Source organism: Bacidia gigantensis (assembly GCF_019456465.1).
Source record: "Bacidia gigantensis strain McMullin 20006 chromosome Unknown contig_249, whole genome shotgun sequence".
In the NCBI taxonomy this organism is placed as follows: domain Eukaryota; kingdom Fungi; phylum Ascomycota; class Lecanoromycetes; order Lecanorales; family Ramalinaceae; genus Bacidia; species Bacidia gigantensis.
Window position 1 is genome coordinate 950740 of NW_025408603.1, and position 13180 is coordinate 963919.

Below are 13180 nucleotides of genomic sequence, written 5' to 3' on the forward strand. Positions count from 1 at the left end.
TAAAGCCATTTATGTAATTATACCGAGTCGTGCGAGGATAACTTTGACACTTTGTTGGCCGGCGAGCGGTACTCAAGATTCTAAACCCAGATGGTTGATATCCATTCGTTACCCACTCCCCAAGTACTACTAAGCCTAATTGGGTGATATCCTGCTCTCATACCAGCTCACGGTGCTCACGCAGGAGGCCTTGCTAGAATGTCTTTTAGTGAACATCGTACATTCAATCCGGGACTTTGAGTTGACACTCCGTTAAGTCATAGTTCTAAGTCATGTACAAGATGCTTTTATCCTCCCTAATTTACAACCTTATACATTTAATGCAGGAATCGCCGTGCGTTGTTTCTGCCGCAAAATACGTCCCATCTATATAATACAAATCATTGGGGAGAAAAGCTGGCGAGCCTTCAAGCATCTCGACTCATGCCAATTGCCTCCAGAGCTTCTACCAAGCCCAGAACTTTGCACGCTTTCACTTTATGAGCATCCCATTTTCTGAATGACCATATGAGCATCTGTGGCACTTGATCTTCAAGCGAAGCGTCGTCTTGGGCGAAGAAAACGACAGAGCCTTGGGGAACAAAAGGTCGGTCTTCAGCTGATGCAACTAGAATTGCATACTCTTGCGCGAAGAGCAGCGCAGCACGAAAGGACGAAAGATTCGATGTCCGACGATGGGGAGGTGGAGCAAGAGTTGCGAGCGAGTGTATGCTAGACGCTTGTGTCAGCTCGTAGAGGTCTTCTTGCACGCCATTCTATACTTACATGAATATTTCGAAATACGCGTCGAGAATAACGACGCCATCACCTAACACATCTGCTTGCGAGTACGGCGCTATTTCTCGAACACGAGCGATCAAAGGTACGTTCGTGTCGTTTGAAGGCGTACTCGGGCGCCGTCCCCATTGCATGAAACTTGAAGCGCTCTTCGGCCGCGACCAGTCAATTTCTGACCCGAAAAGCCGTGTGGAATAAGTTTCACGGACAGATTTCTCTCGCCAGTGCTGAAAAGAAGGGTCTGGAGTCGTGGCGGTTTGCGGTGTGCTGGCGAACGCAGACCAGAAGTCTGCAGATTCCGAACCTTCGCTCACTTCCATTATATCACCACTAATTCCAAGATCCATGCCAATCAGTCTTGCACAACCGATTTCATCAGCGCTCGAACCCTCCCCCTTCCATAGGAAAATCTTTCCGGAGCCCGTAGAGACGATGAAAGGAAACCCGCTGCAGAGGGACTGAGGCGTAAGTAAAATTTCATCAAAAGCCATTTGACCCGCATGCTGCCGACCGCACAAGATATATGCAGAATCAGATGACTGGTCGATGTGCCTACTTGGACCTCTGCGTACGATCACTATGCCACCGAGGGCTTGGAAGAAATTGGATGTCTCTTTGCCTTGAGCGATAATGACAAGTTTGCCGTTGCTATCCCTGGCGAACTTTTTGGCAAATATTTGTGCATCTTCGACTAATGACGACGACATGCCATCGCCACACCACAAGTAAACCTCGGTCATCCTTTGACCAGTCGCCGTTCCGAAGACGTGATTACAAAGATACAACGCATCTTCGAAAAGCACATGCTCTTGAAGTTGTGGAACAGGTATCGTCTTGCCGTTGTCAAGGATTTGAAAGATCTGCTTACGGAGAGTTTTGATTTTCTGGAAGCTTTCCTTCGACTGGCGTGCATCGATTACCTCTTGCGTATTGACCCTGATATTCACTTTACCTGGAGTCGTGTCATCGAATATGTTTGCGAAGAGCTCCGAGGTCTTGCTATCATTTTCAGGTCTAGTCGGTATTACTGGGCTGCGAGACTGTATTTGATCACTTGGCATAGCTATGACCTTGGTGGCAGCAGGCTTTTGAGCAACAGCGGGCGGAGATTTAAGAACATTGCTTGATTTTCTCAAGACTTCTGTTTCAGGGGATCTTGCGTTATCTTCGCTCGCAGTACGCTTTTTCATTGACTTAGGTAGGGCTGAAGGATGGCTATTTGCGGAGGTCTCGAGAGCTTGATTTGGCGATTTGAGAGCTGAAGGACTTTGTGCAGTCGGCGAGCTTTGAGCTGACAGCGCAACAGATGTGGAAGGCTTTCTGGGAGAAGAAGGTAGGGATGGTTTCCGGTTATTGTTGTTGCTCTTTGTTATGTTGGAGAGTGGCCGTGGCTCAGGTTTGGGTCGCTGAAGAAAATCATGCTTAACTGTCGGAGTCTCTTTGGCATCAGCGGGGTTACCTGAACCAAACAGTACACTCTCAGCTGAGTCTTTCGCACAATTTCCAAGGCTGGATGAATCTTGCTTGCTTGACGAAGGAGGTTTTCTTTTAGGACCGCGAGCTCTTGCTTTTGTTGCATGAGTTAATTGAGACCTGGATTGAGGGCCCCGTTCTAGCTTGATTGACGCCTCATTGGATGTAGAGACAGGAATTTCTGCTCCAGCTCCTACTGTCACTTCCTTCGAGAAAGGTTGCGGGGCTCCTCGCTGGAGAATCCCGGCTAAAGACGAGGCAAAATTAGCGGCGTTGGGAACATTAGTTTGACTCTTTCCAACCGGAGAGTTGACTGTGGGCTTCTTCGTCGAAGCTGGCTTCGGCATATTGGGCCATTGCGGCCCTGTCGCTATAATTTCAGACTGTTGATTTACCGCATTGCTTGAAGACTGAGTTGTTGTGCGGATATCGACATTCTCGGACCTCATGAGCCCTTGTCTCTTCTGTATTGCTTCGGGCTCTTGGATGGCGTTGTCCCTGGTCGCCGCGCTGCTAATTATGGTTGAAGCTGATGGGGTTATCATGCCCTGCTTTTTGCGGAGAATACTTTCTTTGAAATTGTCTTTGTGCTCAGTCTTCTTAGGACCCCCTGTAAATGCGAGGTTCGCTTTGCCACGCGTAATATTGTCCTTCAACTCGTCAGGTGCTTTGTATTTCCCGACTTGTGCAGGCTTCAATTTACCAAAGATATTTTTGAATTCGGGGACTTCTTGGTCCTTTGACTCTTGAGGCGTAGATCTAGATTTGAGTGCTGGCTGGAAGTCTTTCTTTGGAGGCGTTCTCGCCTTCGGCTTGAGATTAGTTGGCTTGACTGTAAAGCTCGGTGGTGTAGCATCACCAGCTACTATTGCTTGTGTACGAAGGCTGGGCTCGTCAAGAAAAGACTCCTTTGTTAGCTTAGGTGCAGCATCTTGACTTGTGCTTGTTTGGGAGGCGGCTGAGGTTATACTTGGAGTTGAAGCTGCCTCGTCATCTGCGGTCAGCGCACCGGAGACCTGTATCTTGCTTGGATCTTCAGAATTCTCAATTTTGGGTCTTGTTGTGAAACTGGCGGTAAATCCTGGTGGTAGCCCTCCGATGTTCGGGGCCTTGTATCCTGCACCAGGGGGAGGTGAGCGCATCAAGCCTCCTGGATTGACTTGCTTGTGAGGCGTGTTTCTAGAAAGATCTATGCTCCCTTGTTGTTTTGCCCGAGCAAGGTCTGCCATCCATGGAGGCTGCTGTTTCGTTGGGGATTGTGAAAGTACCTTCGGAGACTCAGGCTTGTTGATAGCATTCTCAAGCCAGCTTGATTTCTGAGGCGACCAACGCTTACTAGGACTTGCTGGTGGGCTTATTGCAGTTTCGTCTTTGGCATCTGTCAGAATAAGGCCGGCTTGCGATTCAGCAAGAGATGGCAAATAGGTCGTGCTATCTGCTGGGGTGGTTTGCTCAACCGTGGCCGCAGATTTCGACGAAACATCCTGAATACCTTCAGACTTACGGGATATCGGTGTAGAATTGATGTGACTTGAATTAGACCCTGAAGTAGACGAAACTGGTAAGCTTTCACGATTAAATCTGGCAGGTTTTGGCTCGCCTAAAGACGCAAGACCTCCGGACTGAAATCTCGGTCGCTCAAATTCACTACGATTGCTGGCTATGGAGTTGCCTCTACTAAGCCCAGGTGTAGCCTGTGCGCTCCATCTCTTACTCACACTGTCTGATCTCTTCATCAGGGCGCTTTGAACAAAGCCCCCTAGTCCTTTCGTAGGTGACACAGACCGCTCCCTTACCTCTGGGAGAAGTTGGCCTTGAGACGGAGACATGGTATTTATACGACCGGACAGGGTCTCGCCCTCACTTGCAATGAGACTGTTTTTTGACGAAGAATCAGCTGGCTGAATAGGTGCAGGTATGCCCTTCGATCCACGAGCAGAAATTATAGACCTCGCAGAAATAGGACCAGAATCTGGACTATTCTCGCTCTTAGACCCATTGACGGTGGGTGAATGTAATTGGATGCTCTCCATTGGAGCATTCGTTCTGTGCTCGTATCTCTTATTCGACATGCCAGGTAAGCCTACGGCCGTATTCTGGCTCGCCTTGGGCGAAACTTCGCCTTGGTTCCTTCTGAAAGCGGCATTCCCTTGTCCTCTTTCCTGTGTTTGTTTGAACCATGTAGGATCTTTTGAAGCCAGTGAACTTGTGATTTGACTTCGTTCATCTTTTACATCAGATGAATCGACAAAGCCCGCGCCCAAGGCTCGACCTTGACCTGACCGCTGGGGAGGAGGGAGAGAGTGGACGGGCCGAATGCCAGTGGTCACGGATCCTCGCGACGAAGGTCTTTGTTGCGCTGAAAGGGTGTCGTTTCGGGAGAGGGCCGGCAAAGAGCTCGAGAGGTCTTGTACTTGGGGTTGGGTTTCCTGAACCGGCTCTTGGGCTTCCCTTGATTCAAGTGAAACATCTGAAGCTGCAACATCGAACGCTGATCGGCGCCAAGGGTCGGAAGAGTCGTCTTGCCTGGGCGGCTTTGGCTGCAGCGAAGGCGTGCGGGATATGCCTTGCATTACAGCGGACTTCTCTTTTAATTCACCAGAGCCTGGGGTGCCCGAGTAAGCCGTCGAATCCTTGGAGGGTGATAAAGATCGCGCGCGCTCTTCAACACATTATTGTCGTTAGCGGAACCCTTTCCTTCATCATAACTCGATGAAGCACACCAATGTTATTAGTACCCAAAAGGATTGCGTACCTTCTCTACGAGCCTGTCTTTCTTTTCGACCCTGTATGATTTCTTCCTCGAGTCTTCTATTTCGTTCTTCATCCTCCCTGTCCCGCTGGTCCCCGAGCTCTTTGACGCGCTTTAGAAAATCATTAACATCCTCGGAGCCATCATCATCCAAAGTGGCGGACATGGCCACAATCGTGTCCAGCACGAAGAAGGAAAGCTTTGACTAGTTTGTGTTTACTATCTGCGCTTCGACGTTGACTGCGGCAGGACTAAAACGAAAACTTTGGGTAGGTGGATGGTCGCAACGACAGGACATAATTGGCAAGAGCGCCCGGTCACTTGATCCATCAGTAAATATCATGCAATCTACGCGCAAGAAGGCAACCTCAAGGTTACAAACACAATCGAAGATATTGACCATGCAGACTAGTCGCGATGGATGATCGAGCGGCATGCGATGCCGAAGCCCTAAAGCATACCTCCGTACAGTGATAATTAATCGAGCCTATCGGCTACTGGCACCCTCCCAAGCCGTCTTCTGGATGCCCCAGGATTAAGGAGAGATTATTATCCTCAGCTTAGGTTGTTGATTCTCTGATTTCAACAGTCAATACAAGAAGAGCCTGTCTTTTGCATCCTTTACAATCCATTGAAGACCCTCGGCTAGGTTCTCGCCTGTCACGGCGCTGCATTCCATGATCATCCAATTGTGGGTCGAGATTTCTTTGAGCCGGAGTTCCTGAATTCGTTAGCCGTGGTGGGACGGGCAATACTGGATCCGCCAAAAAGACCTTGACGATTTCTTCCTTCGACATGTGTCCTTTCAGGTCGATTTTGTTTGCAAAAACTAGTAGACTCGCTCCCATTAAACGCTGTGAAACAGTCAGTAGGATCTACTAGAACAAAGCCTCGATCGTCTTTGCCTCCTCTTTTAAAAGCCCAGCCAACTCTGCTTGACAAATCTCGATACGGAAGCGGTCCATTGCGTCGACAACCCAGATCAGCGCGTCTGTCTTCTCAAAGTAGTTCCTCCAATAAGACCGCAGTGTCTTCTGCCCTCCAACATCCCCTCGTGTTTGTCAGCATCGAGAAGTGAGACTGAGGTGCAAAGAAGAGCTGATCGTACAGATGTTGAGGCGGTAGCTAGATGATGCTAAGCCCGATGGTAATTGAGGCGGACAGCTTCATGTACTGACCCTTGGTGCTCGAGTGTTTTTATGCTGAACCCCAGTGTTGGGCTAATCTCATCGATGGGTTCGTTCAGTATCCGCTGGACGATCGTGGATTTTCCAGCATTATCCATCCCTCTAACCTTCATAATTATCAACTGACATATAGATCAATAAAGTTACGAACAACATAAGAACCCTCATCTCCTTATCCTTCAACCTTGCCTTCCGTAAGACCTTTAACATTTTTTTTAAAAAGATATGTTGTCGAGCATGGGAGGTGCAGACTCGAAACATCAAAACGGCATAGTCCGGTATCGAGCGGCCCAATGGAGTACCAGCCCTTGGTTTGCATGTCACTTCACACAAACCAAGTGTATTTTTATATTGTGTTGGGACTCAATTTCTTAAGACACGCTCGTCCTTCGTTGTGCCTTCTGATGATAGCTGTATTGTCACTGATTCGCGTTCAAGTATCCCCTCACTCAAGATACTTAGACTGCAGAGAGCCATCTTTGAGAACAACTTCAAATCATCAGCATAGACACTCAAGGCATCTTTTCAAGGGATGGAGCCGAAACTTGCACTACAAACCCATGACACTTCGAAGTCTCAACTAATGGATCCAATAGTGTCTTGACTCATGAGACTGTCCTCGTATCCTGGAATTGGAAAAAATCCCGAGGGACCTCTGAATGAGTTCATAAATGGAAGCCCCACCGGTTTCCACCTGATCGAGACATACTGGAAGCAAAGTGAGAACAGCGACGCGCCTATCTCTCCAGCCATGGATGGTCAGCGCTCCAACACTACTTTGCCAAAGCCTTGTTGCAGAAGAGGAGTCCTCAAAGAAACGCCAGCCATGGAAGAGCAATCTTCAAAGCCATTGCCTGGAGACTCGAGCGGCTTGGCATTTTCCCAAACCAACAGGAATGGAAGACAGGGCAGCCCATTAGGCCGAAAAGTTGAATCTGAAGTGCAAACAATAGCAAATAGCAACATTACCAATGATGAAGGCCATTTGTTCAATGGAACAATTCGGCCAACTGATCAACACAAAGCGCTCTTTTGCCACGGGACTGATCGCACTAGAGCTATACTTCAAGCAATTGAGGACACCATAGCGAGCATCAAAGAGCTCAACACGCGAGGACGATTACCTTCCGCTGCAGATCGGTATTTAGATGAGACGGAGATTAAGCCCAAGGAGAAGAAGAGAGGCGTCAGGTCAAGCAGACTTGCATTATACCGGGGCCCTTCAGCACCGCATGATGATGATATTAGTGTTAGCACCGAAGATAGTGAAGTGGGCTTAAGGTGGTGGCCGGATAGCGCTAAAAAGGCAAAAGTGAAGTGTCAAGTCTCATTCGAAACCTCTTTCTTTATTTACTACCAACCGTCTCAGCACCGACTTGTCAACATTCAACCAGATCTTCAAGATCTCAAGTCTGCAGCATCATCTTTGACACGGAGGTGCAACTATCTGTCAACAGACAACACGATGGTGGGGCGTGCGCGATATATAGGTAATTTATTGCCACCTAGGAGACCAGTATTGGTAAAGCTGACAATCCTAACTGCAGCGACACATCATTCTAGCAGAAGCTTGCACAGCCAAGGTGAGACAAACGGAGCTGATGAACAATCTCGATACACGGTCAAAGGTAGTCTTAGCCTAATATGATATTTTCCGCTCTTGCTCACGAGAGAGTAGTAGCTGGCTCAGGCCACATCACGACTAAAGGTCGTGGTTTCCAGCCATCTGAAGTCGGCAAATTGGCATCGAAGTCTGTTCCTTCAGCCATTCTCAGCTATCGATCAGCAATCGAAGACACACGTTCATGGGACGCTCAAGAAGTCAAGAAGGCTCGAAGCCTGTTCACCTCTCCGTCGAGTCCATCCACTATTGTAGATCCTCGTAACTATGCGCAGACGCAGAAATGGGTCACTTCAAATGCATACGTATTTGATGGACCCAATGAATCCTCCGCACCATCAGTCGACCGCGCGAAGCCCGGTGTCGTCAACACCAAGACGTCGTCTTGTTGGTCCAGAGCTGCAGATCACGCTCATAATGTCACCCCTGATCAAATTGGCAACGCTGCAGATGCTGCATCTTGGCTTATGCAGAACGAGCGGGATCTTGACGTTATCTCCCAGGCACCTGTGCCTCGTGCATTTCTCAAGACGATGAAGTATGAACATCCCAACAACCGTAAGCCAGCCACCGGTGCTGTCAAGGGATCCTTCCAACGCCAACAAAAAGAATTGAAAAATGGGGATACTTCAAATGAAGTGAAACGTGTCAGCGGCAGTAGCAACAACCCTGATCTCATCACAAGTGGAAAGACAGAGCTCGAAGAAGGCGAAATTGAAAATTGCAGGCCAGGCACGACTGCCGGCGGCAATGGCTCAAGCCACCACCAACCTTCTGTGACCACAAACAATGTTAATGGTCAAGATAATATCAAGTCATCATCTTACCTGCAGCCAGAGAGACAAGCAAAAATATTTTCAGGACCAATCTCTGCTGACAAGCATGTCAGCAATCTTGAGGACGCAGCTGGTCATGATGGTGATATGAAAGCGAGCTCTAAGACGGACCTGAAACGGCCAGAACCAACGGCGGTCACATCTAATGAAATGAGAGCTCCGACTGTCCATGCACAACCTACATCAGCAGATCGTGAATGTCAAGCTTCTATTGAGCCGGATGTCTCTGGAAGTAAGGCGTCTCTCACACAATTACCGCCTCATCTCAGAGCGAAAACTCCGCGGGTGCTAAGCCAAGGCACGGCAGGAAAAGTCGCTTTATCCAACGACACACAGAGAGTAAGCGATAGCACCAATGCAAATTCTGCCATCAGGAATATTAAAGATTTCAGCGTAAAGAACACCGCGTTATCCAGCAAACAAGGCGGGCTTCGTCGCTCGATAGGGGAGTCAGATAAGACATCGATCCATTCAAAACAGAGCTCCCGCAAGAAAAAGGAAGTACCAAAGTCTCCCTGGCCTATGTCGAACTACGAGTCTCGGCTTACTGACTGGGATGGAAAACCGTTTCCTGCCGCTATCGGGCACGAGTGGACGATTCGAGAACAGTACAACAAACCGGAAGAACGGCGTGCAACCATTGAGCAATTTCAAAAGGAGCAATCTCTGGATCAAATCGAGGCTATTGCTGTCGTCGATACAGACGATCCTGCATTTCGTGAGGGGAGACAACTCCTCGATGAGGAAGGTGTCGAAGACGTACCCCTGAAAGATATCTGTGAACCCCGATTGCCAGAGATACTCTCGGATGGACGTCCAAGCAAAGCTTCTAAGACGACTGATGATAAAATCAAGGAGTTTATCGAGCATCGAGAAAAATATGGCGAGCCAGAAAAGGAAGATGAGATAGATGCAACAGGGGGTGCCAGTATGACCAGGCAAGAGCGCCGTGCACTACGAAAGGATATGCTAGCAGAACAAAATGGCCCTCTATTTCCATCGAAAGAGCTGGCTCCAGATGCCAATATCTACCTTCGTCCAGTAGAGACAAACGATGCAGGACAACTCACTCAAATTGTGAATCACTACGTACAGACCTCCGTTGTAACTCCACTACTTGAGCGAGACACTGCTGCCACATGGTCCGCTGAAATCATGCAAGATGGTAGGATGAAATTACCTTTTCTTGTCGCCGTTGCCCTAAAAGATAGCGACTCCAGAGATTTCAAAAAGACCAGGCGCTTGGTTCGGGAAGTGATTGTGGGGTTCGGCCGGGCAATTGAGTACGGAGAGCAGAGCAACGCCTTTCGCGAGACCGTTGAGCTCGAAATTTATGTTAAGGATGGCTTCCTTCACCGAGGCATCGGCAAAACGCTCTTCAATCAATTGATGGGAGCTTTGGCAGAAGAATACAGGATGAAGCCATTGATGGCACCTTTGATTGGAGTTCAGTCAGTCATTCCTTGGTCGACTGGGAATTTGCAGCAAATCACCACGATCGTGTTAAGCCTTCTTCATCACCACGATGATAAAGATCTGGATTGGAAGAAAGCATTCCTGGAATCCAATGGTTTCAAGCAATGTGGCTTTATTCCTAAGATCGGGAAGAAGTTTGATAAAAAGTGGGTATTCCTATGCTCTTTCATGTCACACACTAACAAGCTTCCAGTATCCAGCAAACCCAATTCTATTTCAATGCAAAAATGTGTTGAAAGTAAAATACACGACACGAGGCAGATGATGCGAAACTGGAGAGTAAGGAGAAGAATGAATAGCATTATTACCTGAGCATCTGAATTTGTACCAAGATCCAATACAAGGAATAGTAGCTCGGGCAGTCCAGGAGGCGAAAGGCAGACTTCCTAGAGCAGCAGTAGTAGCGAGAAAAGTAGACCACAAGGCTTTGCATCAGATAGTCAAAAATCACAATATATACATTGAAGATATTAGAGCCCATACGAATCTTCGGAAAACTTTCCGCAAACCTGTTCCGAGAACTAAATTATTCGCATTTTTTGTGACGTGTAAAGTGGTAATCTCATACATGGCTCCTATCGCTTTCGACGACGTTGTAAATGATGGGTTTACACGGACAATCTCTGATGAGTATTCTACTACGTCGGATGTAGAGAAAGGGAAAAAGCAGTTTTCGAGCACAGAGTCGAACACGAAGTTTAACGGTACGAAGCGAAAATATAGCGAGTTCGCAGGAATCACGGCTACTCTGGGAAATACATCAGAAACTGAAAAGAGTGAAAATTTACACAAGGGAAATGAGACAACGTTTCTTACAGATACTTTGAACACGAGAGAAGCTGCTTCCCATGATGCTGCAAATGATCTGTCTAGCGCTGAGGGCGAGGATGGTGGAGCAATGGATTCGGATTTCGAATTCCAATTACACGATTTGGATCGAAACGTGATTGAAGAGCTTGATACATGGGGTCTTCCTACGCAGAAGAAACAGGTCTTTGGCGGGAATCAGGGGACTGCTGCTGGGTTGGGCCTTGAGGAACTCATTGCCAGAAAACGAAAGAGAAACCAAGGTTCAACGGATGCCAAAATAACGAATTCCGATGTTGTAGAGAGATCTGAAAGTTCAGGCGACGACAGCTTCACAGCTGGGGGAGCAAGGGGAGCTAAGAAGACAAGTTATGAAGCGGTGGAGGATGGGGAGAATGAGGAGACAATGCCACAGGATGCATTTGGCATGGGTGCTAATTTGGAGGAAGATGAAAAGAGCTCTCAAGACCGTCAAGACGACCTTGAAGCTTCGTCAGAATCCGACCAAGGGATCGCAGATGACATGCCAGAACCCGACGATGGCTCTGGATCCGCCGCAGAAGATTCTGTTGATGCTTTAGAGCAAGCTAAACGTGATTCTTTCTTTGACCAAGGAGATGCATACTCTACCAAGAGACCCGCAAAGCCAGCTGACTCAAAGTCATTCCAGCCTTTTTCGCTATCACGCCCAATCCTCCGTGGTTTGACATCCGCGGGCTTCTCTACTCCAACACCCATCCAGAAACGAGCTATTCCTGTTGCACTTCTCGGTAAGGATGTCGTAGGCGGTGCTGTCACTGGCTCAGGAAAGACTGCTGCCTTTGTAATCCCAATACTTGAGCGCTTGCTGTATCGCCCTAAGAAGGTACCGACCAGCCGCGTAGCAATTTTGACGCCCACACGCGAACTGGCACTTCAATGCTTCAATGTTGCTCGCAAACTTGCCAGCTTTACAGACATCGCTTTCTGCCAGCTAGTGGGAGGCTTCAGTCTTCGAGAACAGGAGAATGTGCTGAGAACCAGACCCGACGTGATCATTGCTACACCTGGCAGGTTCATCGATCATATGCGTAACTCGCCTTCGTTTATAGTTGAAACACTAGAAATACTTGTTCTTGATGAAGCTGATCGTATGCTCGAGGACGGATTCGCCGACGAGTTGAATCAGATTTTGACCACTATTCCAGAAAAGAGGCAGACTATGCTTTTCTCAGCTACGATGACAGACAGTGTAGACAAACTCATCAGAGCGGGTTTGAAGAAGCCAGTGCGGCTGTTAGTAGACGCACAGCGACAGACTGTCGGCACTCTACTCCAGGAATTTGTACGCCTACGACCAGGCCGAGAAGGTCTACGCCTAGGCCATCTGACCTATCTCTGCAAGGAGGTCTTCACAGACCGCGTGATTGTCTTCTTCCGCCAAAAGAAAGAAGCACATCGCGTCCGAGTGATCTTCGGTCTGCTAGGCATCAAAGCCGCCGAACTTCACGGCAGCATGTCTCAAGAACAACGTATCTCCGCCATCACCTCATTCACCTCCCACACGGCAACCCATCTACTCGCCACGGATTTAGCCTCTCGTGGTCTAGATATTCCTAATGTCTCCACCGTTATCAACTACTCTGCCCCCCAGACCTATGAAATCTATCTCCACCGCGTCGGTCGCACTGCACGTGCTGGCCGCGCAGGAAGATCTTGCACCCTTGCCGCCGAAGAAGATAGGAAAATTGTCAAAGCGGCTGTCAAGGCTGGACGGGCACAGGGCGCCAAGATAGTCAGCCGAGTCATTGAACCGGAACTCGTTGACGCAAGCCAGCAACAAGTAGATTCCCTGGAGCATGAGGTCGATGATATCCTACGAGAGGAGAAAGAAGAGCGGCTGCTTGCTCAAGGAGAAATGCATGTTCGAAAGGGCGAAAATCTTATTGAGCACGAGGCTGAGATCAAAGCGCGAGCTAGGCGGACATGGTTTGAATCCGAAAAGGAGAAGCTGCAGGCGAAGAAGGCAGGATTTGTGGAGTTGAATGGGGTGCAGGGCGGTGGAAAGGCGAAGGCGAAGGGGGGAAAGTTGAGTGGAAAAGAAAAAAAGGCGTTGGATGATAGAAGGGAAAGAGTCGAAGGGCGGATGTGGAAGAAGGGAAAAGACGGGGGCAGGAAGGGAGGTAGTGTCAAAGTCAAGGGAAAGCGAAAAGAAAAGAAGGATAGGAAAAGAATGTGATGAAAAGTGAAATCATGATTGATACATTAGCGC

At 48.5% G+C, this 13180-nt stretch overlaps 3 protein-coding genes across 3 annotated transcripts; 1 reads left to right on the forward strand and 2 right to left on the reverse strand.

The window, feature by feature from the left end:
- Positions 1–407: 407 nt before the first annotated feature.
- On the reverse strand, positions 408–5168 carry KY384_006495 (uncharacterized protein; the record flags this gene model as incomplete). The annotated part of the gene is made up of 3 exons (XM_044814989.1): positions 408–711; positions 766–4912; positions 5006–5168. 3 exons carry the CDS (start codon positions 5166–5168, stop codon positions 408–410), a joined length of 4614 nt encoding a protein of 1537 aa, XP_044668089.1.
- A 712-nt stretch (positions 5169–5880) lies between these two features.
- On the reverse strand, positions 5881–6399 carry KY384_006496 (uncharacterized protein; the record flags this gene model as incomplete). The annotated part of the gene is made up of 3 exons (XM_044814990.1): positions 5881–6013; positions 6181–6291; positions 6341–6399. The coding sequence occupies 3 exons, from the start codon at positions 6397–6399 to the stop codon at positions 5881–5883; spliced, it is 303 nt and encodes a 100-aa protein (XP_044668090.1).
- Positions 6400–6796: 397 nt separating this feature from the next.
- KY384_006497 (uncharacterized protein) lies at positions 6797–13147 on the forward strand (the record flags this gene model as incomplete). The annotated part of the gene is made up of 3 exons (XM_044814991.1): positions 6797–7679; positions 7871–10268; positions 10597–13147. 3 exons carry the CDS (start codon positions 6797–6799, stop codon positions 13145–13147), a joined length of 5832 nt encoding a protein of 1943 aa, XP_044668091.1.
- Between the last annotated feature and the right edge of the window lie 33 nt (positions 13148–13180).